The 27,444-nt window shown below is 44.2% G+C and overlaps 1 protein-coding gene across 1 annotated transcript in view; it reads right to left on the bottom strand.

Annotated features, from left to right (window-relative positions):
- The window catches only part of LOC110537733 (follistatin-related protein 4), a 225,017-nt gene that overhangs the window by 104,163 nt on the left and 93,410 nt on the right, over window positions 1-27,444 (bottom strand). Inside the window, exon 4 of the mRNA XM_021624080.3 lies at window positions 18,015-18,257. Coding sequence (XP_021479755.1) covers window positions 18,015-18,257 — 243 coding nt within the window. The remainder of the gene's footprint in view (window positions 1-18,014; window positions 18,258-27,444) is intronic.

Here is a 27,444-nt window from a genome sequence, read left to right as displayed (position 1 = left end):
ATTTGGCTTGGAAATGTTTTTTCGCCTGGTCACATACAGCTGATGTGTTGTTCATTGAAGTCGATATAGAAAGGGAAAAGGTAAGAGTATGAGAGTGCATAGAGGCGAGAAGGAATACAATGTGGCTGCTATGAAAGTGAACTGTATTTATCCATCATAATGGGTGTATTCATTCTGTTGATTCTGTTGAAAACCTTTTCATAAAGGTTACAGAATCACCCACCACAACAGGACCAAGCAGCGTGGTAACGGGCAACGACAAAAGCAGCAGCAGGAGAAGGAACAGAGGCAGCAGCAGCAGGAACAGCAACAGCGATGTCAGGATTTCGGGACATGGGAGCAGAATCTGGACTACACAACTTGGGAGGAGATAGACAGGTGGGCGGTCGACCCAGGGAGAGTGCCGGAGCCTGCCTGGGATTCGATGGAGCAGTGCGCGGAAGGTTACAGGAGAATGAGGTTGGCGAGACAAGCACGGCGGCGCGGACGGAAGCCCGGAGTCAGCCCCAAAAATGTATTGGGAGGGCGGCACAGGGAGAGTGTGGCAGAGTCAGGAGTCAGACCTGAGCCAACTCCCCCTGTTTATCGTAAGGAGCCAAGGAGGAGACCAGAACCAGAGCCGGTGTTGGAGGTGAGCGAAGCAGAGACGGTGAAGGAGTTAATGGGGAGATTGGAGGAGAGAGATATGAGGGAGTTGCTGTGTTGGTGCATGAGACACGGAATTCGCCCGACGGAGCATGTCGAGGATTTGATGACACCTGGGTCAGCTCTCCATACTCGTCCTGAGGTGCGTGCTAGTCGGCTGGTGAAGATGGTGCCAGCCTCACGCACCAGGCCTCCTGTGCACCTCCCTAGCCTTGCACGTCCTGTGCCAGCTCGCGCTACAGTGCGCCTAGCAGTGCTAACCGTGGCGGGTGTGGTACTGGTCAGGCACCGTGCTATGCGGTGGAACGCACGGTGTCCCCAGTACGCGTGCTTAGCCCGGTACGCTACATCTCAGCTCCTCACATCTGCCGGGCTAGACTGAAGATCCAGCCAGGGCGGTTGGTGCCAGCCCTGCTCTCAAGATCTCCAGTACGCCTTCACGGTCCAGTCCATCCTGTGCCACCACACACCAGCCCTCCGGTGGCAGCTCCCCGCACCAGGCTTCCTGTGTGTGTCCTCGGCCCAGTACCACCAGTGCCAGCACCACGCATCAGGCCTACAGTGCGTCCCGCCTGTCCAGCGCTGCCGGAGCCTTCCTCCTCTCCAGCGCTGCCGGAGTCTCCCGCCTCTCCGGCGCTGCTAGAGCCTTCCTCCTCTCCAGCGCAGCCGGAGTCTCCCGCCTGTTCGGCGCTGCCAGAGCTCCCGCCCCTCAGTCCAGAGGCGCAAGAGCCCCTCATTCCAGAGGCGCCAGAGCTCCTTAGTCCAGCGCTGCCAGAGCCACCCGTCTGCCCAGTGCCGCCTGAGTCACCCGTCTGCCCAGCGCCGCCTGAGCCACCCGTCTGCCCAGCGTCGCCTGAGCCACCCGTCTGCCCAGCGCCGCCTGAGCCACCCATCTGCCTAGCGCCGCCTGAGCCACCCGTCTGCCCAGCGCCGCCTGAGCCACCCGTCTGCCCAGCGCCGCCTGAGCCACCCGTCTGCTCAGCGCCACCTGAGCCGCCCGTCTGCCCTGCGCCGCCATTGCCGCCAGTCTGCCCAGCGCCGCCAGTGCCGCCAGTCTGCCAGGAGCCGCCAGTGCCGCCAGTCAGCCAGGAGCCGCCAGTGCCGCCAGTCTGCCAGGAGCCGCCAGTGCCGCCAGTCTGCCAGGAGCCGCCAGTGCCGCAGGTCAGCCAGGAGCCGCCAGTGCCGCCAGTCTGCCAGGAGCCGCCAGTGCCGCCAGTCAGCCAGGGTCCGCCAGTGCCGCCAGTCAGCCAGGGGCCGCCAGTCAGCCAGGGGCCGCCAGTGCCGCCAGGGGCCGCCAGTGCTGCCAGTCAGCCAGGGGCCGCCAGTGCCGCCAGTCAGCCAGGGGCCGCCAGTGCCGCCAGTCAGCCAGGGGCCGCCAGTGCCGCCAGTCAGCCAGGGTCCGCCAGTGCCGCCAGTCAGCCCAGAGGCGCCAGAGCCCCTCAGCCCAGAGGCGCCAGAGCCCCTCAGCCCAGAGGCGCCAGAGCCCCTCAGCCCAGAGGCGCCAGAGCCCCTCTGTCCCGAGCAGCCGCCAGAGCCCCTCTGTCCCGAGCAGCCGCCCCTCTGTCCCGAGCAGCCGCCCCTTTGTCCCGAGCAGCCGCCCCTCTGTCCCGAGCAGCCGCCCCTCTGTCCCGAGCAGCCGCCCCTCTGTCCCGAGCAGCCGCCCCTCTGTCCCGAGCAGCTGCACCTCTGTCCCGAGCAGCTGCCCCTCTGTCCCGAGCAGCTGCCCCTCTGTCCAGTGGGGTCATTGAGAGGGGTTGCCATGGTTAGAGAGCCACGGAGGCGGACAATGAGGAGGACTAAGACAATGTTGAAGTGGGGTCCGCCTCAGGCGCCAGAGCCGCCACCGCGGACAGACGCCCACCCAGACCCTCCCCTAGAGGTCAAGGTTTTGCGGCCGGAGTCCGCACCTTTGGGGGGGGGGGTACTGTCACGTTCTGACCTTTATTTCCTTTGTTTTGTATTTATTTAGTATGGTCAGGGCGTGAGTTGGGTGGGCAGTCTATGTTTGTTTTTCTATGATTTGGGTATTTCTATGGTGTCATCAGGTGACATTAGTTGTCTCTGATTGAGAATCATACTTAGGTAGCCTGGGTTTCACTGTGTGTTGGTGGGTGATTGTTCCTGTCTCTGTGTTTGCACCAGATAGGACTGTTTTGGATTTTCACGTTTCTTGTTTTTGTAGTGTTCGTGTTTTTCCTTTTTGTCATTAAACATGAATCAACATAATCACGCTGCTTTTTGGTCTGCCTCTACTTCACCCGAAGAGAACCGTTACAGTATGGCTGGTGGCAATGTCATGCTGGAGGGTCATGTCAGGATGAGCCTGCAGGAAGGGTACCACACACAGCATTGAGATTGCCTGCAATGACAACAAGATGATGCTGTGACACACCGCCCCAGACCATGACGGACCCTCCACCTCCAAATTAATACCACTCTAGAGTACAGGCCTCGGGTAACGCTCATTCCTTCGACGATAAACGCGAATCCGACCATCACCCCTGGTGAGACAAAACCGCGACTCGTCAGTGAAGAGCACTTTTTGCCAGTCCTCTGGTCCAGCGATGGTGGATTTCTGCCCATAGGCGACGTTGTTGCCGGTGATGTAAGGCAGGTCCTCACCAGACAACAGGCCTACAAGCCCTCAGTCCAGCCTCTCTTAGCCTATTGTGGACAGTCTGACCACTGATGGAGGGATTGTGCGTTCCTGGTGATACTCTGGGAGTTGTTGTTGCCATTCTGTACCTGTCCCGTGGGTGTGATATTCGGATGTACCAATCCTGTGCAGGGGTTGTTACACGTGGTCTGCCACTGCGAGGACGTTCAGCTGCCTGTCCTGTCTCCCTGTAGCGCTGTCTTAGGCATCTCACAGTACGTACATTGCAATTTATTGCCCTGGTCACATCTGCATTCCTCATGCCTCCTTGCAGCATGCCTAAGGCACGTTCATGCAGATGAGCAGGGACCCTGGGCATCTTTCTTTTGGTGTTTTTCAGAGTCAGTAGAAAGGCCTCTTTAGTGTCCTAAGTTTTCATAATTGTGACCTTAATTGGCTACCGTCTGTAAGCTGTTAGTGTCTTAACGACCATTCCACAGGTGCATGTTCATTAATTGTTTATGTTTCATTGAACAAGCATGGGAAACAGTGTTTAAACCCTTTACAATGAAGATCTGTGGAGTTATTTGGATTTTTATGAATTATCTTTGAAAGACAGGGTTTAGTAGCCTAAACCTATCACTGTTACATTGAACTGGGTGAATGGAATATGAATGACCTCATTCAACATGCTGTAATAGAAATAAGGCCATGCTCATGAAAAAAAATGTGTCCCCCCTCATTATAAACGTCACTGACTGCCACTGCTCTGTAGCGCCATCGAGGGCATTACTGTTGCCATTCCAAGCAGAGATGCAGCCAGTCAAGATGATCTCATTGGTGCAGCTGTAAAACTTTTCGAGGATTTGAGGGCCTATGCCATCCTCCTGAGTGGGACGAGGTGTTGTTGCTCCTTTTTCACGACTGTGCACCTTAGTGATTTGGACCCCTGAGGAACTTGAAGCTATCGAACATGCTCCACTGCAGCCTTGTCGATGTGGTTGAGACCGTGCTGGCCGCTCGTTTCCTGTAGTCCACGATCAGCTCCTTGGTCTTACTGAGATTGAGGGAAGAGGTTGTTGTCCCGGCATCACACTGCTACCTAGCTGACCCCCCCCCCCCCCTCACTCAGGAATATTCCCTGTCTTCCTGGTAAGCAACTCCGGTGAAGATTTGGCCTTGTGGTTTAGGCTATTGTCCTGCTGAAAGGTGAATTCATCTGCCAGAGGAAAGCAGACTGAAATCCATTAGGATTTTGCTTGTGCTTAGCTCCATTTAGTTAATTTTTTTATCCTGAAAAACTCCCCAATCCTTAATGGTTACAAGCATGCCCATAACATGATGCCACCACCAATATCCTTAAAATAAAATATATATAACAATATAACTCTCAATAAGCTATAGAGAGTGTTACTCAGTAATGTGTTGTATTGGATTTGCCACAAACATAACACTTTCTATTCAGGGAAAAAGGTCATTGTTTTGCACAGGTTTTGCAGTATTACTTTAGTGCCTTATTGCAAACAGGATTTATGTTTTTGAATATTTTTATTCTATAAATACTTTCTTGTTTTCACTCTGTCACTTAGGTTAGTGTTGTGGAGTAACTACAATGTTGTTTATCCTTCTTCAGTTCTCATTTTACAGTCATTAAACTTTTTAATGTTACCATTGGCCTCATGGTGAAATCCCTGAGCCTTTTCCTTCCTCTCCGGCAACTGAGTTAGGAAGGACGCCTGTATCTTTGTAGTGATTGGATGTAACATCAAAAACACAATTAATTACTTCACCATCCTCAAAGGGATGTTCAGTGTCATAGGTGCCCTTCATTATGAGGCATTGGACAACCTCCCTGGTTTTTGTGGTTGAATATGTGTTTGAAATTCACTGCTCGGCTGAGGGACCTTACATGTAATTGTGTGGATGGGTTACAGAGATGAGGTAGTCATTCAAAAATTATTTTAAACAATATTATTGCACACAGAGTTAGCCCATGCAACTTATTATGTGACTTGTTAAGCAAATTGTTACTCCTTAACTTATTTAGGCTTGCCATAATAAAGGGGTTGAATACTTGACTCAAGACATTTCAGCTTTTATTTTTGTATTAATTTGTAATAATTTTGAAAAACATAATTCCACTTCGACAGGATGGGTTATTGTGTGCAGGCCAGTGATAAAAACATCGACATTTAATCCATTTCAAATTCAGGCTGTAACACAAAATGTGGAAAAAGTCAAGGGGTGTGAATACTTTCTGAAGGTATATACACAAATCTACCTCAGGTCACTTGGCCTGTAGCTAATGTTTCTTTTTTTCCCCATGTTCTCATTTTAGCTAAGCTCTGAAACAATTTCACACAGACCAGGAGATGTCGAGGGAAGCTTGACAGAGTTGCTAAAATGCCTGTCTACACATCATTCGGAGAGTAAGAGAGATGAGAGAGAGAAAGAGAGAGAGAGAGAGAGAGAGAGAGAGAGAGAGAGAGGAGAAGGGAGAGGTATTTCCGCTGCTGATAAAATAAGTTACTCACTAATATAAGGGATGCTGGCACACAGTGACTGCATTACCAGATTGCAGTCTACAACACAACGGAGTTGTGAGACATTAATCATTTGTTTACCCTCTGTTCATAATTGAATGGAGGGTCTGACAGGAATGTCATATTCCAGTAAGCTATATGTTTAAAAAGGGTTATATCAAATATCATTTTGCTATTTTATTTTGAATTTTAAGACCACTTGAAGTATCAAAACAATATATTATTTACAAAATATTGTTTATGAAAAAGTTTATTTGGCCTTACTGCATATATACTTACTGCATACTGCATATATACAAAAACATTGAATAACACATTCACTACATGGAACAGCAGATAGTCCCCCCAAAATATCTAAAATAACTTTGTTCTGAAGTGTCTGTCCTATACCTGAGAGATATAAAATCAGGAAACATTTGTACTTGTTTTAACATATATTTAACCCTGTATTGTTGGCACTAAACACTGTCAATATATACAGTACCAGTCAAATGTTTGGACACACCTACTCATTCAAGGGTTTTTCTTTATTTTCACTATTTTCTACATTGCAGAATAATAGTGAAGACATCAACACTATGAAATAACACATATGGAATCATGTAGTAACCAATAAAGTGTTATTAAACAAATCTAAATATATTTTATATTTGAGATTCTTCAAAGAGCTTCGCACAAGCTTCGCACACTCTTGGCATTCTCTCAACCTGCATCATGAAGTAGTCACCTGGAATGAATTTCAATTAACAGGTGTGCCTTGTTAAAAGTTCATTTGTGGAATTTTCTTCCTTCTCAATCAGTTGTGTTGTAAAAAAGTAGGGTTGGTATACAGAAGGTAAAAGACCAAGTCCATACTGTATTATGGCAAGAACGGCTCAAAAAAGCAAAGAGAAATGACAGTCTATCATTACTTTAAGACATGAAGATCAGTTAATCTGGAAAATTGCAGACACATCTCAACATCAACTGTTCAGAGGAGACAGCGTAAATCAGGACTTCATGTTTGAATTGCTGCAAAGAAACCACTACTAAAGGACACAAATAAAAATAAGAGACTTGATTTGGCCAAGAAACACGTGCAAAGGACATTACACCGGTGGAAATACGTCCTTTGGTCTGAAGTCAAATTTGAGATGTTTGGTTCCAACCGTCGTGTCTTTGTGAGATGTGAGATGGATGATCTCCGCATGTGTGGTTCCAAGCATGGAGAAGGAGGTGTGATGTTGTGGGGATGCTTTGCTGGTGACTCTGTGATGATTTATTTAGAATTCAAGGCACACTTAACCAGCATGGCTACCACAGCATTCTGCAGTGATACACCATCCCATCTGGTTTGGGCTCATTTTTCAACAGGACAATGATACAACACACCATCAGGCTCTGTAAGGGCTATTTTACCAATGAGGAGAGTGATGGAGTGCTGCATCAGATGACCTGGCCTCCACAATCCCCTGACCTCAACCCAATTGAGATCGTTTTGGATGAGTTGGAACGCAGAGTGAATGAAAAGCAGCCAAAAAGTGCTCAGCATATGTGGGAACTCCTTCAATACTGTTGGAAAAGCATTCCAGGCGAAGCTGGTTGAGAGAATGCCAAGAGTATGCAAAGCTGTAATCAAGGCAAATGGTGGCTATTTGTTTAACACTTTTTTGGTACTGCATTTCCATTAATTTTTTTAAACTGGTACCTGGGGACCTTCAGACGAGTCTTGTGAGGCCTAGTGAAAAACATCTAACATGTACAGTATGTGTTCATGAGAGTATTGTTAGTGTGTAGCCCAAACTGTTTGCTCGCTACAGACAGAAGTTGGCAGATCTGCTGTACCGACTTCAGATTAGTCCCAATATTATTGTGGGGGTTGTAGAGCAAAACGGAGAGCACCATTGTATTCGTGAGAGTCTCACCATTACGTTCGCGAGAGTCTCTCCACTCTAAGGGGTTATTAAGCAAAGTTTTAAAAGTTGTGCCCTGCCATTTGTTTCTATTCTGCCATTAAACTGATGAGCGAAATGAAGGGGATGGGCCAAATTAATGAATTTGTCACTTCTAGCTTGTTCTGAGGTGTTTGCCAAGAAGTTGTAAAGAAGTGCATTATGAAAAGGTGAGAGGAATAGATAGTCACTATGACTTAGTGAGAGAGAGAGAGCGAGAGAGAGACTGCCTATGGGGAGTGCACACTGCAATGTACACACTGCCTATGGGGTTAAAACTTGGGGTACTTTGACATTGCAAGAGCACATTAGTTTCAATTAAACACGCCTGATCTCTGACACATTAGAAGCCTCTTCTGTGCTGGCAGAAATAGGAAGGCATTATTACACTCACACTGAAAGAGATTGAATTCAGAGCAACATTACTGTTTTTCAGTTTACCATACATATCTCGAATTCCAATTACAGCGGTGTATATGAAGGCCAACAGGCAATTGAAAGCAAAACACGGCTAGCTCTATTGTGCTGGAAAGGAGAGTTGAATGAAAAAGCAAAGCAGACGAGCGATACCAGTATCTTAACCATGAACACACAGCACACTCGATTTTCAAAAAGGATTATTTTGTTTTTCCCAGTGATCACGAGGGCATGTGTATGGAGTGACAGACAAGGATTAACAGATCTTTGAGGGGGAGAGGGCAAGGAGGATGGCTACAGAGCTCCAGGGTCTTGGCATGAAGGGAACCAGTGGCAGCCTGTTTCGGGGAGACGCCAGGGGAAAACACCAGGGATGCGTCCCAAATGGCACCCTATTGCCTGTATAATGCATTACTAGCCCACATGGTTCGGTTCAAAAGTAGTGCACTATAAAGGGAACATGATGCCATTTGGGACACAATACTGGGTCTGGTGTGAACAGTATGTGGGCTGACTGCCTCATAGTCACTGAGAGGGGTTTTAACATTAGGCTTGGGCAATATCCAAATGTAATATCATCATACTGTCCTTCTCTCATCCCGGGATTTACGGTATTAATGGCAAAGCAAACAAGGGGGCGCTAAAAACTCTACTCCCAGAATGTTAACAAAATGAGTACAAACTAATAGCGAAAGCACATAGACGCTGTAAGCTAAATGCTTACGAGCGAAAACGATGATGAACTAATTGCAAAGACAGGCAAATCCAGCTCATAAAGTTATACAAGCATAGCTAGTAGATACCAAATATCATTTTTGGTGAGTTTGGACATTTACACGCGAAAGTGAACAAGATAAATTGTGCAACTGATCAAAGTTGTGATGCATGCTTTTCTGAAGGAAGAGCAGCATTTGAACAAGGAGCAGATGGGAGAAGAACGAAGGAGAAAAAAACTAGTAGGAAGCACAAAGAAAAAAATGGCAGCTGTACAGATAACTCACCCATAGCTCTTTGACATCTGGCAGGATGCCATTATAAGATGTCTGATGTCAAACAAGTATAACTTCATCACCTCATGTGTGCAGGACAACAGAGGCTTGCCAATAGAACGCAATAGATATAAAAGCTCCTGCTTTTTCTCCTGTTGTGCTATTTACAAAACAAACATATGATAGGCTCAATCATTCTGGAGAATTAACCTTCATAATGTAAAATAATGACAGGTGAAATGAAGATTGCAATATGCTTTATCTCTTAATGTATTGCAGGTATTAACTTAAAAAGTAACTACATATATCCAAATTTATTGAAAAACTAGTTTTGACGGTATTGAAAAACCATTGATGTTACAAACACAATGTCCCATAAAAGCAGGCTCTTATAGCCTTAAAAGCACCATGCACTGCAAAGCTGTCCCAAGACGTCCCTGTTGACCCATAACACTACAATACCACAGCACAGCCATTTTGTCTAAATGGTGACTGTAAGCGCATTCCGTTCTCCATCTACGGCAGCATACGCAGAAGAGCGAGTAAGATATCTGGGCTGGGAACGGAGCAGGCAGGGAGCAATGGGCTGTAGTGGCTCTCTAGTCACAGTATACGTGAATTTTCACCAGCATGTACTGCAGTCAAAAGACCTTTCTATTTTCATAGGGGAGAGTGATGTTTATGAGGCACTCCACTAATGGAGGAGCTGGGGACATTTCTATCTGGGACAGGGCAACCATTTTCACACAGAAAATACTACTTTCATATAATGAATCTGTGGGGAGGAATCAACTTAATGAGGTGGGCATGTGTTCGTGACGAGGTTTTCAGAGGAGGTGGGCACGTGTCCGTGGGGGACTGGAGGTGTTCAGAGGAGAACTGAGAAGGATGGGAATTGTTAGAAGGCTCGTTAATAACAAAACTGTAACAAATAAAGTGCTGTCAAGGGAGGCCTGGGGCATGGCCACATCACACCTGGCTAGCAAAACACTTAACAGTCCGGCCCTGATTAAGAATAAGTAGGGATGGAACTTTCTCAGGCTGTTGGACGTGCCCTGCACAACTTTACAGCGGCAGTGGCATGGTTGGCTTAATATTTATAAGTCACATGACATTGTTTTACGTCCCAAATGGCACTCTGCTCCCTATGTAGTGCACTACATTTGATGAGGGGCCCATAGGTCAATAACATTTCTGTCAAAAGTATTGCACTACATAGGGAATAGGTGTGCCATTTGTGACGCAGATGGGATTGTCCTCATATGGGGCACCATTAATGTAGGGGGTCATAGTGTTGGTTATATTCAAAATGGTTCAATATGACATTAAAACACAGTTACAAGCTTGAAAGTAAAAAAAACTACAGACAAATACAATACATAAAATGTCAGGTTTGCGTGTATAAACCAAGATGAACCAAGATGATGTAGGTATAAAATGACATTATGTGAAGTATAGTCAGTGGTGATTTTAGCAAGTAAATCTTGGTGGGTAAAACTAAAGAAAATATATATTTTTAGATGCATGCCAGCAAAGCCACTACACAACACATCACTAAACAATACATGAGTTGCACTATAACGGCGACAAGCGGTGCCCACAAACTGTTAGGGCCTACATTAAGCTGTCCCAACAGCAGAGCTTTCTTTCCAACACAATGGAGTGAATCCTTACCACCGCTACACCTGGCTGCCAGCAGAGCCTTGTCTGGCAGCGAAACAGATAATTCAGCCTCATTTACTGCTTTAACATTTTTTTTTTTTTTAAATACAGCTGATATGGCTAGCCATATATCCCTGGCATATTACATCATTTATGCAGCAGCATATAAGACGTTTTTGGGCTCAACTTGTTGTGCCTTCATTGTCAAATTTTGTCATCAAAGAAAAAGATTTACAATTCCGGGTTGGGTGACCGTTCAAAACGTATTTCCCCAGTCTGACTTCCCAGCTGCAATGCCTGCGGTTAGCCACTGTCACCGATTCCTTCCAAACAACTCATTGTTGAATTTGTGATTTCCAACTTGTTGTGTGATGTTTATGTCCAATGGTTGATGTGCACCGATACGTTTTATCTATAATGTATCTTCATATGACAAGGATTAAAAAGGATTTGCCAGTAGATTGTCTACTTGATTTATGATGATGACCGCTAGCTAATATTTTGAAAGTAAGATGTTGACATGATCAGTCCAATTAAAGCTACTGTAGATATAACGTGATTTAACATAATTTTATTTGTGTCCAATGACCTTGAACCTTCTTTGAAGGGCACTTCTAATGTAACTCTATGGCAGCACCCAAAGGGCTCACATTCTTGATGTTTACCCTTACGAAAGTCGGGTGACATAGTGTCCCCATTAATGACAGAACACTGAGCCAATCACAGTGCAATGCTGAGGCCAATCATGGTGCAATGCTCCTATTTTCTGCTGGCCTGCCCCACCACCACAGAAAGCATTGAGCTAGGTTGAAACACTTCCATTTTGGAGCTGCCTGTTTGTATGCAGCTTTATTAACTCAATGATATACAGTGCCTTGCGAAAGTATTCGGCCCCCTTGAACTTTGCGACCTTTTGCCACATTTCAGGCTTCAAACATAAAGATATAAAACTGTATTTTTTTGTGAAGAATCAACAACAAGTGGGACACAATCATGAAGTGGAACGACATTTATTGGATATTTCAAACTTTTTTAACAAATCAAAAACTGAAAAATTGGGCGTGCAAAATTATTCAGCCCCCTTAAGTTAATACTTTGTAGCGCCACCTTTCGCTGCGATTACAGCTGTAAGTCGCTTGGGGTATGTCTCTATCAGTTTTGCACATCGAGAGACTGACATTTTTTCCCATTCCTCCTTGCAAAACAGCTCGAGCTCAGTGAGGTTGGATGGAGAGCATTTGTGAACAGCAGTTTTCAGTTCTTTCCACAGATTCTCGATTGGATTCAGGTCTGGACTTTGACTTGGCCATTCTAACACCTGGATATGTTTATTTTTGAACCATTCCATTGTAGATTTTGCTTTATGTTTTGGATCATTGTCTTGTTGGAAGACAAATCTCCGTCCCAGTCTCAGGTCTTTTGCAGACTCCATCAGGTTCTTCCAGAATGGTCCTGTATTTGGCTCCATCCATCTTCCCATCAATTTTAACCATCTTCCCTGTCCCTGCTGAAGAAAAGCAGGCCCAAACCATGATGCTGCCACCACCATGTTTGACAGTGGGGATGGTGTGTTCAGCTGTGTTGCTTTTACGCCAAACATAACGTTTTGCATTGTTGCCAAAAAAAGTTTAATTTTGGTTTCATCTGACCAGAGCACCTTCTTCCACATGTTTGGTGTGTCTCCCAGGTGGCTTGTGGCAAACTTTAAACGACACTTTATGGATATCTTTAAGAAATGGCTTTCTTCTTGCCACTCTTCCATAAAGGCCAGATTTGTGCAATATACGACTGATTGTTTTCCTATGGACAGAGTCTCCCACCTCAGCTGTAGATCTCTGCAGTTCATCCAGAGTGATCATGGGCCTCTTGGCTGCATCTCTGATCAGTCTTCTCCTTGTATGAGCTGAAAGTTTAGAGGGACGGCCAGGTCTTGGTAGATTTGCAGTGGTCTGATACTCCTTCCATTTCAATATTATCGCTTGCACAGTGCTCCTTGGGATGTTTAAAGCTTGGGAAATCTTTTTGTATCCAAATCCGGCTTTAAACTTCTTCACAACAGTATCTCGGACCTGCCTGGCGTGTTCCTTGTTCTTCATGATGCTCTCTGCGCTTTTAACGGACCTCTGAGACTATCATAGTGCAGGTGCATTTATACGGAGACTTGATTACACACAGGTGGATTGTATTTATCATCATTAGTCATTTAGGTCAACATTGGATCATTCAGAGATCCTCACTGAACTTCTGGAGAGAGTTTGCTGCACTGAAAGTAAAGGGGCTGAATAATTTTGCACGCCCAATTTTTCAGTTTTTGATTTGTTAAAAAAGTTTGAAATATCCAATAAATGTCGTTCCACTTCATGATTGTGTCCCACTTGTTGTTGATTCTTCACAAAAAAATACAGTTTTATATCTTTATGTTTGAAGCCTGAAATGTGGCAAAAGGTCGCAAAGTTCAAGGGGGCCGAATACTTTCGCAAGGCACTGTATATATATATATATATATATATATATATTTACAATGTTTGCAAACTGATATGTGACACGTATTAATGCCAAAATAACATGCAAAACAGGAAAGCCCCCCACCAAAAAAACGTTCATATATATATATATATATATATATATATATATATATATACACATTTAATTTAATTTATTTTTTGGCAAAAAATGTGGGGCTTAAAACAGGTGGGGCTCTGCCCTGAAGGACGGGTCACCACTGAGTATAGTGCATTTGAGCCATATACTTCAAAGTACTTCAGCATCATGTACATTAATGGCTGTGTACAGTGTAAAGAGTATTTTAGACCTCTACTTCCCGCTGTGGACCTGGGTGGCCCTGCAAGTGGCTGGCTGAGGTTTACTGGGCGTGAACAGTGCCTGAAACCTATCTCCTCCTCCAAAGCCAAGTGTTTCTGTAACTGAGCTAATGGCCTCAGACACAAGGGGCCAAAGATCAGCGGTCAATACGACAGACACTGAAGGAAAGAGTGTCCACACTCTGGGCACAGTGTACAGTGAAAAAAGCAGCTTTGATGGCTAATGCAATAACCACAGCCAGACATCAAACCAAGCGGAACGATAAGAGCATTCAGATACTGAAAGCTCCGGGACTGAGAGAAGATGAAAAGAGGAGGAGAAGTTTAACTTCCATCCAACGCCGGCTGCCCTAATTTGTCTGATGTGTGACGTGTCCGATTGATCATTATCAGGAATCGCGAGGAGCGGCGATGGCCCCTCAATTCTGCCTGACCCTGGGCCAGTCATTTTTAAATGCAATCTACAGTTTATATCTGGGGACCAAAATAGTACCCTATTCCCTATGTAGTGCACTACTTTTGACCAGGGCCCATATCAATGTAGGGAGGATGGTGCATTTTTGGGTCGCACCCTGTGGGTTAGTTGTAACGTCACTTCGTCTGGGTTGGAAGTCCTGCGAGCATCGGATTGGGCTGGCTGAATGTGAACAAGCACTATGTCGGTCAGCCTAGCAGCTTCAGAGACCTCCCACTGGGCTGCAGGAGAACATGCTGTGCTTTGTTGTGCTTGCCACTTTGCAGTCAGTCAGGGGATGAAAGCTATTCAAATAATTAGCCATGTTAGTTATGTTTGGAGTGTTCTAGAATAATCAGCCATGTTAGTTATATTAGTTCTGTTTGGAGTGTTTTAGCGAGTGTTGTTTTAATCAAAGGATAGATCAGGAAATGAGCCTGACCCGGGATGTTGTTCGATGTTAATCAGAAGTGAGGACAAGGGAAAACAAAGTTGTTATCTTGTTTGTATCAATTTCAAAACAAGCAAAGGGGTTGTGCTATCGGGTAGTTTGCCGACCAGTTTTTTAATTGTGTAATGGCTCTGTGGGTAATCTGCTTGTGGGTCTACTCACAGGTGTACATGTGTTTAGTGTGCCTGGACGTGTTTGGAGGGAAAGGAGATTGCTGATGTTTTATTGTATTCCCATCAGCTACAGTATTCGTTGATGTACTCAAGTAAAGTCACAACGGAATTGAACAAAAGTCTTAGCCAGGATTCCATAGGCATTTCTAGAGCCCTCCACAATCGTATCTCCAGCTTGTCGCAGGCCATGAACCAACAACCAAAGGCTTACATCAATACTATTGAGTGGATTGCAGGCTGCAATCTCTTCCTATTGACATCAAAAGTGGGTTGAAAATGGGTTGAAAGAGTATTTCTGTGTGGGGGGGAACAGCAGAATGAGGTGGTAAGGGGGGGAAGCCCTTAAGCTCTTTCCTATACCTCCTTCTCCACCTTTTCTCCATCCATAAGGAAAGCTATGGTAAAGCTACACGTGGGTTTGGTATAGTTTTCTATAGACAAGGGACTGTCATTCCAATCCCCTTCTCCCTAACTGATCTTGTCCATAATCAGTCCATCCAGGATTTTGTGATTCTGCCACTAAACTGACCGATCACCGCAGCACAAAAAAAGGGCTTTTAATTTCAACCAATCACCCCACATTTAATCACCCCACATCACCCCCTATCCACATCGACCGGACAGCAGTGGAGAAGGTGGAAAGTTTTAAGTTCCTCAGCGTACATATCACTGAAATCTGAAATGGTCCACTCTGACAGTGTGGTAAGAAGGCTCAACAGTGCCTCTTCAAGCTCAGGAGGCTGAAGAATTGTAGCTTGTCGCCTAAAGCTCTCACACACTTTTACAGATGCACAATTGAGAGCATCCTCTCAGCATCCTGCTGTATCACAGCCTGGTACGGCAACTGCACCCCCCGCAGCCGCAGAGCTCTCCAGAGGGTGGTGCGGTCAACACAACGCATCACCGGGGGCAAACTACCTGCTCTCCAGGACACTTACAGCACCCGATGTCACAGGAACGCCAAAAAGATCATCAAGGACAACAACCACCCGAGCCACTGCCTGTTCACCCCGCTATCATCCAGAGGGTGAGGTCAGTACAGGTGCATCAAAGATGGGACCGAGAGGCGGAAAAACAGCTTCTATATCAAGGCCATCAGACTGTTAAACAGCCATCACTAGCACAGAGAGGCTGTTGCCTGCATACAGACTTGAAATCATTGGCCACTTTAATAAATGGAACACTAGTCACCTTAATAATGTCTACATATCTTGCATTACTCATCTCTTATGTACATACTGTATTCTATACTATCTATTGCATCTTAGTCGATGCCGCTTTGGTCATCCACATATTTATATATTCTTATTTTATTCCTTTACCTGGATTGTGTGTATTAGGTATTGTTGTGAAATTATTAGATATTACTTGTTAGTTATTTCTGCACTGTCGGTGCTAGACGCACAAGCATTTCGCTACACTCTAAATAACATCTGCTAAACACGTGACCAATACAATTAGATTTGATTTTATTATTTACACCTTTTTTCCCCCTTGTCAGCAAATTTGTGACAAAATATTGTTTATATTTTTTGCCTGCAAATATCAATGCCGCGAAGGGCATAATACTCAACCATTTAAAAAAGGTTAATGGAGGACAGCTGGTTTCCAGTCATCATTTGATAGGGGAATACATTTTTGCCCTGTTTTCTGTCTGCAACTGAACCCTTCAACCCCATGCTGACTATTTTGTGGTAATTCAACAAATAAAAGCCTGAGTCTATTTCTGTGTGTTTAACTACTGGTAATTTGATAACAGTAGTCAAAGTTTGATAATGACCATTTGAGGTAATAATGCTGTATTAAAATACATGACCTAATTCAGCAGACTCTATAATATTCCCCCGCACACCACACCACAATATTCCACACCACAACGGAAGACTTAAACAAATACGTCTTCACTGACATTTGAGCATGACTATTTATGTGAGCGTCTTCCGTTCCCGCTGGCTTGCGGTGAAATGGTGATCAAGTATAATGTGGCGATTGAACACCTGCCTAATTTGGATTAAGCATGCATGGCAGTGTCTGCCTGGGATCTCTGGCGCTCTAATGTGAGATGACAGAGCATTTCTACACATTCACTGCTCATGCATAAGCACCTCTCTTAACTAGCCCGGTCCCAGCATCAAATGACACCACCGTAAACGATGTACTGTACTCACTTCTATTTATATCAGCATAGGGCCAATAATTTCTGCATATAACTGTCCCAGTCAACATTGTAAATTAACTTAAGAGTAAAGAGGGATGTCGCTCCCTCAGCCAGAGTCATGAACACATTTTTGTATCTGGTAAGGACTGAATGAATGCTACGTATTGGTATTCAAGAGGAAATTCCTTTCACCACAAGAAGTTGTAAACAGCAAGACACAGCCTTCATCATTCCATATATACTTTGCTTTGTATGGAAAGCAGTGAAGAGTATTAACAGGCAGTAGAGTGGCCCTTTGACCGACCTGTTGCTAGGACCTGATGGCAGGGGGTCGAAGCAGTGATGGAGTGGGTGGTCGGCTTTGTTGATAAAGTAGGCGTTTTGGTTGAATTGCAGATTCGTTCAGGAGGGAGTCCAATGACTTTTGATGCAGTATTTGTAACCCATGGTCGTTTGTTATGAATTGAAGCTGTTAGCAAACTGAAGTTGCAGATACTACTGTTTAGGTTTGACCGAAAATGGGTTGATGTCAGATGTTACTGGGACGCTTATGCAATACTTTAAATTACATATGACAGCTTAACATTGACTTCAAGAACATTTCTAAAATGTACAAGTCTGCCATTTGGCTTACATCACTCTACCGTTGTTAATGATTCGGTGGGCTTTATTCAGTTTTAGAAATGTTCTCAATGCATAAATAAAAAAAGCATGCAGAAGCTGAAAATAACCTCAGAGACTGCTCCCATAACACGAGAGCCCACCTGTCAGTGAAATGATACGGTTCCCATGACAACCTTGACCCTGTGCCATAGTGCCAGGACACAGACAACATTATGAATGTCGCACAAATGATTTCCCCTCTTTCATTTCTTTAATGCCCCATGTGTTTGACTCTGTCTCTATTGAACGGAATATTCCAGTCATAAATTCTAGTTTGTATTTCAGGGAGGAATTATGTGTCCTCAACTGACATAATTAGCACAACTTCTAGAGAATGTTCTAGTTTGTGACTCGCAGTCTCAGTTTGTGGATATGATTGTCTCCCAGCTTTGGGTTTTTAGACTTCCTTTGATTCATTAAGCAAAAAGGTATCTTTGCAATTTGACTTGTTTGATATCAGAACAAGATTTTCAATGACAACATCAGCACAGTGTGGAGATGTGGTTCTACCTTTGAAGAAGCAGTCCTTGCTGTGCACCACGTAGATCCGTCTCTTCTGCAGGCAGGCGGTGCGGTACACCTCACAGTGGTTCTCGTAGAACCTTCCATCGGAGCCGCACACCGGCACAAAGGTGGGTCGACACTTCTCCTGGCACACACACTCTGCCCGGCCCGTCGACTCCAGCAGCACACACTGGCGGCCCCTCCCGCAGTTTGTCCTCTTGCATGGCCCTCCATTTGACCCAGAGTGGACTGGAAGAAACACAGAGAGAGAGAAACCAGAGTTTAGGTTGGAATAAACAGAGACAACCTGGGAAAAAAACATTCAAAAAGAAACCCAAGGTTGGTAAAATGCCAGTAGACTATCATACTAAGACAATCCAGTAAGAAAAGATAGGAAGGATGGTTGGATAGGTTGTGTTGGACAGAATATTAATCACTTCGAACACCTGATGTCTGCTTTCTAAAAGGAAAGTGAAAAAAAAACATTGTTTATTGAAGGCGCTGGTTGCGCAAGGTTGGCTCTGAGTGTATATGGATGTCCATTACATTTCTCAAATGTCAGGTAAATTAAAATCTTCCCTGTCATGTTGTCAGGTGCCAATTTTTCCTAAAGGAAACTCTGAAATGAAATATTGTTTTTATTAAGATTTTGTGAAGGCATATTGTTTTTATTTAAAAAAAGTGATTTTCCATCCAGGTGGACTCATGCTCTAAAGACTATCAGTAACATTTCAACTATCTACTAACCTTAACCCTAGCCATAACCCTAACCCTTATTCTAACGCTAACCGTAACCTTAGCAAGCAGTTGCTTATCAACAGATAATATGACCATCTGTAGATGCTACAGATGTTACTGATAGTCTTTAGAGCACGAGTCCACCTGGATGGAAAATCACATTTTTTTATATCTAGACTATCCAAATAAAGTGTGACCCAATATTCCACACAAACACACTTAAACTTTGTGAGATCAACAGAGATTGTAACTTGCCCTTCCTCACACGTCCTTCCTAGCACCTGTCACTCCTGAACCCCTCACCGTGGAGATCCTCCGACTCCCTTCTGATTCAATCTATTTGCATTTAAAGCAGGGAAAAAGCTGCTGAGACTTGCAGCCACACCACCTTGGATTGATCTTGCTAGGCCCCAGGCCCTAGAAGGGACCACTCCTGGAGAGATCTGAGCTGGGATTTATGGGGCCTGGGTTTGGAGTATAGGTGGCCGCTAGATTGAGGTTAGGAGCTAGGCTGGGGGAGAGAGGGGAACTGGATTGGTTTTAGCAGCATGGCTGGGGGGAGAGAGGGGGGCTGTGCTGGAGATAGCAGCATTGCTGGGAGAGAGAGGGTAGCTGGTCTGGGTTAGCAGCTATAGGCTGGGGAGCATAGTCATAGACTAGACGTAACATAGTAAATGTAAATCAGGTACACTCAAATGAGTATAATATGTTATGTTTGGTATGCTTACATAAGACAGAAGGTAAGTGGGGTGGTTGGTTGGCGTGGATGGGTAGGCATAGAACATGAACGTCTAGAAACCCAAAGGTTGCGCTTTCAAATCTCATCATCTCAATCTAATAGCTAATTAGCAGCCTTGCAACTACTTATCATGATAGCTAACCCTTCCCCTTTCCAGCCTGAGCATTCTAATTTTGGATTAATAGTGATGATGGGTACAGTGGCTTGCGAAGGTATTCACCCCCTTGGCATTTTTCCCAATTTTGATGCCTTACAACCTGGAATGAAAATGGATATTCGGAGATGCAAAATATTTTCTATTGTGAAACAAGCAAGAAATAAGACAAAAAAAAAACAGAAAACTTGATTGTGCATAACTATTCACCCCCGCAAAGCAAAGTCAATAGTTTGTAGAGCCACCTTTTGCAGCAATTACAGCTGCAAGTCTCTTGGGGTATGTCTCCATAAGCTTGGCACATCTAGCCACTGGGATTTTTGTCCATTCTTCAAGGCAAAACTGCTCCAGCTCCTTCAAGTTGGATGGGTTCCGCTGGTGTACAGCAATCTTTAAGTCATACCACAGATTCTCAATTGGATTGAGGTCTGGGCTTTGACTAGGCCATTCCAAGACATTTAAATGTTTCCCCTTAAACCACTCAAGTGTTGCTTTAGCAGTATGCTTAGGGTCATTGTCCTGCTGAACGGTGAACCTCCGTCCCAGTCTCAAAACTCTTGAAGACTGAAACAGGTTTCCCTCAAGAATTTCCCTGTGTTTAGCGCCATCCATCATTCCTTCAATTCTGACCAGTTTCCCAGTCCCTGCTGATGAAAAACATATCCACAGCATAATGCTGCCACCACCATGCTTCACTGTGTGGATGGTGTTCTCAGGGTGATGAGAGGTGTTGTGTTTGCGCTAGACATAGCATTTTCCTTGAATGCCAAAAAGCAACATTTTTGTTTCATCTGACCAGAGTACCTTCTTCCATATGTTTGGGCAGTCTCCCACATGCCTTTTGGCAAACACCAAACGTGTTTGCTTATTTTTTTCTTGAAGCAATGTTTTTTTTGTAAAGTCCAGCTCTGTGGGGTGTACAGCTTAAAGTGGTCCTAGGGACAGATACTCAAATCTCCTCTGTGGAGCTTTGTAGCTCCTTCAGGGTTATCTTTGGTCTCTTTGCTGCATCTCTGATGAATGCCCTCCTTGCCTGGTCTGTGAGTTTTGGTGGGTGGCCCTCACTTGGCAGGTTTGTTGTGGTGCCATTTCCTTTCCATTTTTAATAATGGTTAATGGTGCTCCGTGGGATGTTCAAAGTTTCTGATATTTATTTTATAACCCAAGCCTGATCTGTACTTCTCCACAACTTTGTCCCTGACCTGTTTGGAGAGAGCCTTGATCTTCATGGTTCAGCTTGCTTGGTGGTGTCCCTTGCTTAGTGGTGTTGCAGACTCTGGGGCCTTTCAGAACACGTGTATATATACTGAGATCATGTGACAGATCATGTGACACTTAGATTGCACACAGGTGGACTTTATTTAAATAATTATGTGACTTCTGAAGGTAATTGCACCAGATCTTATTTAGGGGCTTCATAGCAAAGGGGGTGAATACATATGCACGCACCACTTTTCCATTTTTTTTCTTTAGCTATTTATTGAAAAAAGTTATTTTTTAATTTCACTTCACCAATATGGACTATTTTGTGTATGTCCATTCAATGAAATCCAAATAAAAATCCATTCAAATTACAGGTTGTAATGCAACAAAATAGTTGATAATAAATTCTTTGGCAAGGCAGTGAAAATGCCTTAACAACACTGCCGTCCAATCACCAACTTTATTTCTGAAAAATGCCATTTACACATGACAACATGAGCTAAAAATAAATATAATTGGTTTAGGACTTTATGTGCGGGAACTTTTATTTTTACTTCAATGAAAAATCTCTGAGCAAATCCAGCATTTGCCTCAGTGCCCTGGTAGATGACTGAAAGGAGAGTGGATCTCAAGTTCTATTTTGACAGCTTCAAAGTGGGAACCAGGTGGATCAGTTGAGGTAAGAACATTTTTAAATTATGACAATGTTTCATCAATAATGTCACTTTAATGACAAATCATTTAGTTAAAAAGTCTGTATTTGCAGCGCTGAATAATGTTGGTTACAATGCTGCTTGAAGAAGCAGCAGCTTGCGTTATTAGCTATTGCTCTAGCTATCTATCCTCTCCCTCCATTTCTGAATGAATTTGTTTCTTTCGAGCTGGCAAAACAAGTGAGCATCAGTTTCTTTGTGTACTGCCAAATGTCGATAACATAACTACATTTGCCACTGGTATGGGCTAGTAAATATCCTAAACCTAGCCTGCTAGACAGTGATAGATGCAAGCTAAAACCAGGGAAAGGGAAGGGGAAGAAACAATTTACTTTCTGTTTCATCTGCTGGTAGCTTGCTAATGTTCACTAAAATAGGTTTCTCCACATGTAATTGATGAAATTAGTTTTTAATTCCATAAAGATTATAATTGTGTGAAGATTGTAGAAAAACCCTCTCTGAATATTGCTACCATGTAAAAGATGGCTAGCTATGCTCCAACTTCAGTCTTTCAGATTTTCTGACATGGTTTTCCTGCCTGGCAGATACAGTGTCCGTTTCAACTATTGTACTATTACTGTACTAAGGTAGATGGCTAGCTAGATTACTAAAACTACTAAATCCTAATTTAGCTAGATAGGATAGCATATCTTGTGTTTGGTTCCACTATCACTGTCCTTCATCCACCACGCATTCATCTAGACACAAGCAAATTGTGATAGTGTTTGCTATAAATCAGATGATGTCATTCTGGTTAGTCCACAATCCTTTAGTAAGTCAATGTTTTTATGAGGGACAATCCCACCCTCACAGTCCGGTTGAGCACAATACGATAAACAAGAGTGACAGGACACACACACACACACACACACACACACACACACACACACACACACGGGACAGGCAGGTGAACATTGCCTGGCAGGGAATCGACATTCGGCCAGCCTGCTCACAGATCTGTTCATCCTATTGTATAGTTGTTGTCATGCCATGGAAGTTGGCTACACATAGGAGTTGGCTATTTGGCACAATCTGATGGAAGTCCAAATCAAATCCAATTTTATTGGTCACATACATGTGTTTAGCAAATGTTAATGCGGGAGCAGCGAAATGCTTGTGTTTCTAGTTCGGACAGTGCAGCAATATCTAACAAGTAATTTCGAACAATACACAGCATATACCCAATACACACAAATCTAAGTAAGGAATGGAATTAAGAATATATAAATATATGGACGAGCACTGTCAAAATGGCATAAACTAAGATACAGTAGAAAATGATAGAATACAGTATATACTGCACATATGAGACGGGTAATGCAAGATATGTAAACATTATTAATGACCACACTAACAGAAAGAGTCAAACTTCAATATACTGGAGGACTACTCTAGAAACCATTGGCTTTGTTACAGGAAAGATGGAAAGGAGAATAGGATGCGATAATGTTTGCGTAGCACCTGAATGTGAGGGCAAGCGGTTATGCATCGTAAGGGGCCGAAATTGTTTTACGTTGTGGCACTCCAGGTAGTGTGAATCATTTCGGACACAGTTACTTTTACTGGTGCCTATCAAAGATGCCTACACTGACACCCGTCTAGGGAATTTTGAACACAGCCCTGGCATTGAAAGATTATAAACTATTGTTCCTCCTGTGCAGGGTGAACCTGGTGTTTGTCTACACTGAGCTGACAGAGGAGCTGGGTTCGTGGGAGAGGTATGGCTGTCTAACAGACTAATATCCTAAGGAGGGAATCTCACGAGCAGATGGTTCCGTATGTCCAAATACATGATGCAAAAATTAAAGATTATACTCCATGCTGATGTTGAACAGAATAGAATACCCTTGTCAAACCAGATTGACCACTGTGCTCACGCTGGTTGCACAGAATGTGAGCTTGCAAGATCATGCTTGTTTAGGGAGGTTATAGGAATAGATCATGCTTGATGCCATGCCAACTGAAGACACCCCCCACCCCCAGGTCTAAGACGCTGCCCAGTATCGCTCCCCGTCCTCCCAACGCCTCCACCCTCGCCTCTCCCCTTCTTTCCCGCTCCTCACCGCTAACCCCTAGCCTAGCTAACGTTAGCCACCTTGCCACCTAGCTAACGTTAGCCACCTTGCCACCTAGCTAACGTTAGCCACAACAAATTGGAATTCGTAACGTATCATACGATTTTCATATATTTTAGACATATTGTACAAAATAGATGGACATCCACAAATGAATACATACCATATGAAACATAATATCACATCATACTAATTGGAGTGTCCCGGATTTACATGTACTATGTTACGTCGACCGGGTTGGGTTAAATGCGGAAGACACATTTCTGTTGAATGCATTCAGTTGTACATCTGACTAGGTATCCCCCTTTCCATTTCCTTTCCCTGAGTCCAGGCTGTGGGGGGGGGGGGGGGGGGGGGCATGGCTGTAGCATGGCTGGCGGGAGGAAAGGAGTGCTGTGCTGGTAGTTGCATGACTACTTTTCTGGAAGGAGCAGCACTGACTCTTAACCTCTTAACCTCAGAGATTCATTTTCGGAGAGAGGTGGGGAATTATTGTCGGGAATTGATTATGTTGGGTATCTGATTGGCATCACTCAGCATAACAGTTCATTCAGAATTATTCAGCATAATATGTCATTGTTTGCTGTTCATTGTGTTGATCTAAACATAGAGGGTCATGTATTAATTCCCTGTTATGAAACTGCTCTAGCTCATGACCACAGTTCCTACTATTATAATCAAAGAGTTGAAAACACAAATTGAATCTGCCTTTAGTATAATTCTATCTAAACTCTATGAAATATTGAATAACAAAGGTAAGGCTCCACAGTTGGAGGGTAAAAGTCCTTTAATCACATAAAGGAGACTCGCCCACCCCCCAACACACACACACACACACACACACACACACACACACACACACACACACACACACACACACAGAGAGAGAAAAAGAGACCTGAGGCTGACCTGGCTTTGCCGTATTGATGTGTGATCTATCATAATGAAGTGTGAGGTGCCAGCCAGGAAGGGAACAGGTACAGGACCCGAGGGGCGGGGCGGGGGGGACAACATGATGGCCTTGTATCCAGTTCACTAATTGTTCTGCATGTCTCGGCAAATCATCTGTGGGAATGCAAACACCCCGGCTCCCTAGTGACCTTGTTGTCAGTGTCAAGGTCAGAGACGATTACTGGATCGTTTGTATTCTCCAAGCAGCAAAGATTAAAGGCTCAGCACCGTCCGGCGCCACTGGTTGTTTTTCTTCTCCACCTCCCCCTGTCCTTTCCCCACTCTCTCCCTCACTGTCTCTGATTATCTTTGCAGAATAGGCCACAATAAAAACGAGAAAAGTTCTGGGGTTCTGGTGTTTAAAGTCTTGCGGGCACGCTGATCCGTACAGTAAGCCTTTCTTCTCTACTCCCATGGGCCATGTAGCCTTCAGTTGTGACTAGCTTGAGAAGCTAAAGTGTCATTTGATAATCCTCTCTGTTAAGCTGCAGCACAATGGTTCTACAAGTTCAACCAAGCCTCTGTGCCAATGGCAGTCAGTACAGGCTGACTGACCAGCAGCGGCATGGCCTCACATCTTTAGTCCCTGCATTAAATTTCCCCCTATGGTCATTCCCTTTTTCAATCTAATCTATTAGTCCCCCCTAGCTAAGCTCTAATGGGCTTAGGCAGAATCTAGACATTGTCCCTCATCATAATCATAGACGTCGAGAATTAATAATGAAGAATTAACATGTTTTATTTGCAAATGTATAAAAAAATACCAAAAAATTATATTTACATAAGTATTCACACCCCTAAGTCATTACTTTGTAGAAGCACCTTTGGCTGTGATTACAGCTTTGAGTCATCTTGGGTATGTCAGCTTTGCACATTTGGATTTGGGGATTTCTCCCATTCTTCCTTTCAGATTTGTTATGTTAGATGGGAAGCAGCAGTGAACGGCATTCTTCAATTCTTTCCATGTATTTTCAATGGGATTCAAGTGCGGGTTTTGGCTGGGCCACTCAAGGACCTTCACATTCTTGTTCTGAAGCCATTCCAGCGCTGTTTTGGCTGTATGCTTGTGTTCATTGTACTGTTGGAACTTAAAATCTTCGCCCCCAGTCTTAGGTTGTTTGCACTCTGAAGCAGGTTTTTATAAAGGATTTGTGTGTATTGTGTTCCATTCATTGTTTCCTCTGTCCTTACAAGTTCCTTCCAGTTCCTGCCACTGAAAAATATCCCCATAACATGATGCTGCTACCACCATGCTTCACGGGAGGGATGGTGTTAGACGGGTGATGAGCTGTACCTGTTTTTCTCTAGAAATAGCACTTTGCATTCAGGCCAATGAGATACAATTTTGTATCATCAGACCACAGAATCTTTTGCCTTATGCTCTCAGTCTTTCATGTGCCTTTTTGCAAACTCCAGGCATGCTGTCATGTGCCTTTTTCTCAAGAGTTGAATCCATCTGGCCACTCTCCCTTAAAGCCCAGATTGGTGAAGTGCTGTACAGACTGTCCTTCTGGCAGGTTCTGTCATCTTAGCCAATGAACTATTTAGATCTGTCAGAGTGGTCATTGGTCACCTCCCTGACTAAGATCCTTTCTGCCCAATTTGGTCAGACTGCAAACTTGAGGCAGTCTTGGTAGTTTCAGATTATTTTCCATTTTCCAAAGATGGAGACCACTGTGCTCTTGGAAACACTTAACACTATTCTTTTATACCCTTTCCCAGATACAGTGGCAAGGAAAAGTACGTGGGTTTGTGTATAAATTGGTCATAAAATTTGATCTGATCTTCGTCTAGGTCACAACAATAGACAGAAACAGTCTGCTTTAACGAATAACACAAACAATTATACGTTTCCATGTCTTTTTTGAACACACTGTGTAAACATTCACAGTGCAGGGTGGGAAAAGTATGTGAACCCTTGGATTTAATAGCTGGTTTACCCTCCTTTGGCAGCAATAACCTCAACCAAACGCTTTCTGTAGTTGCGGATCAGACAGTCAGGAGGAATTTTGGAACATTCCTCTTTACAAAATTGTTTCAGTTCAGCAACATTCTTGAGATGTCTGGTGTGAACTGCTCGCTTGAGGTCATGCCACAGAATTTCAATTGGGTTAAGGTCAGGACTCTGACTGGGCCACTCCAGAAGGCATATTTTCTTCTGTTGAAGCCATTCTGTTGTTGATTTACTTCTGTGTTTTGGGTCCTTGTCCTGTTGCATCACTCAACTTCTGCTGAAACTCATTTTCTGGACATATAGCCTAACATTCTTCTGCAAATGGTCTTGATAAACTTGTGAATTCATTTTTCCGTCGATGATAACACGCTGTCCAGGCCCTAGGCAGCAAAGCAGCCCAAAACCATGATGCTCTTTCCACCATACTTTACAGTTGGGATGAGGTTTTGATGTTGGTGTGCTGTGCCTTTTCTCTCCACACATAGAGTTGTGTGTCCCTTCCAAACAACTCAACTGTAGTTTCTTCTGACCACAGAATATTTTGCCAGTAGCGCTGTGGGAAATCCAGGTGCACTTTTGCAAACTTCAGACGGGCAGCAATGTTTTTTTTGGACCGCAGTGGCTTCTTCCGTGGTGTCCTCCCATTAACACCATTCTTGTTTAGTGATTTAGGTATTGTAGACTCGTCAGAGATGTAAACATGTTCCAGAGATTGCTATAAGTCTTTAGCTGACACTCAAGGATTATTTTCAACCTCACTGAGAATTATGCGCAGTGCTCTTGTAGTCATCTTTTCAGGACGGCCACTCCTAGGGAGAGTAGCAACAGAGCTGAAATTTCTCCATTTATAGTTTGTCTTACCGTGGACTGATCAGCATCAAGGCTTTAAGAGATCCTTGTGTAACCCTT

This window comes from Oncorhynchus mykiss, chromosome 12 (assembly GCF_057628025.1).
Source record: "Oncorhynchus mykiss isolate SJ-2025 chromosome 12, ASM5762802v1, whole genome shotgun sequence".
Lineage (NCBI taxonomy): Eukaryota > Metazoa > Chordata > Actinopteri > Salmoniformes > Salmonidae > Oncorhynchus > Oncorhynchus mykiss.
The sequence above is the reverse complement of the archived record's forward strand: the minus strand, read 5'-3'. Positions and strand labels throughout refer to the sequence as shown.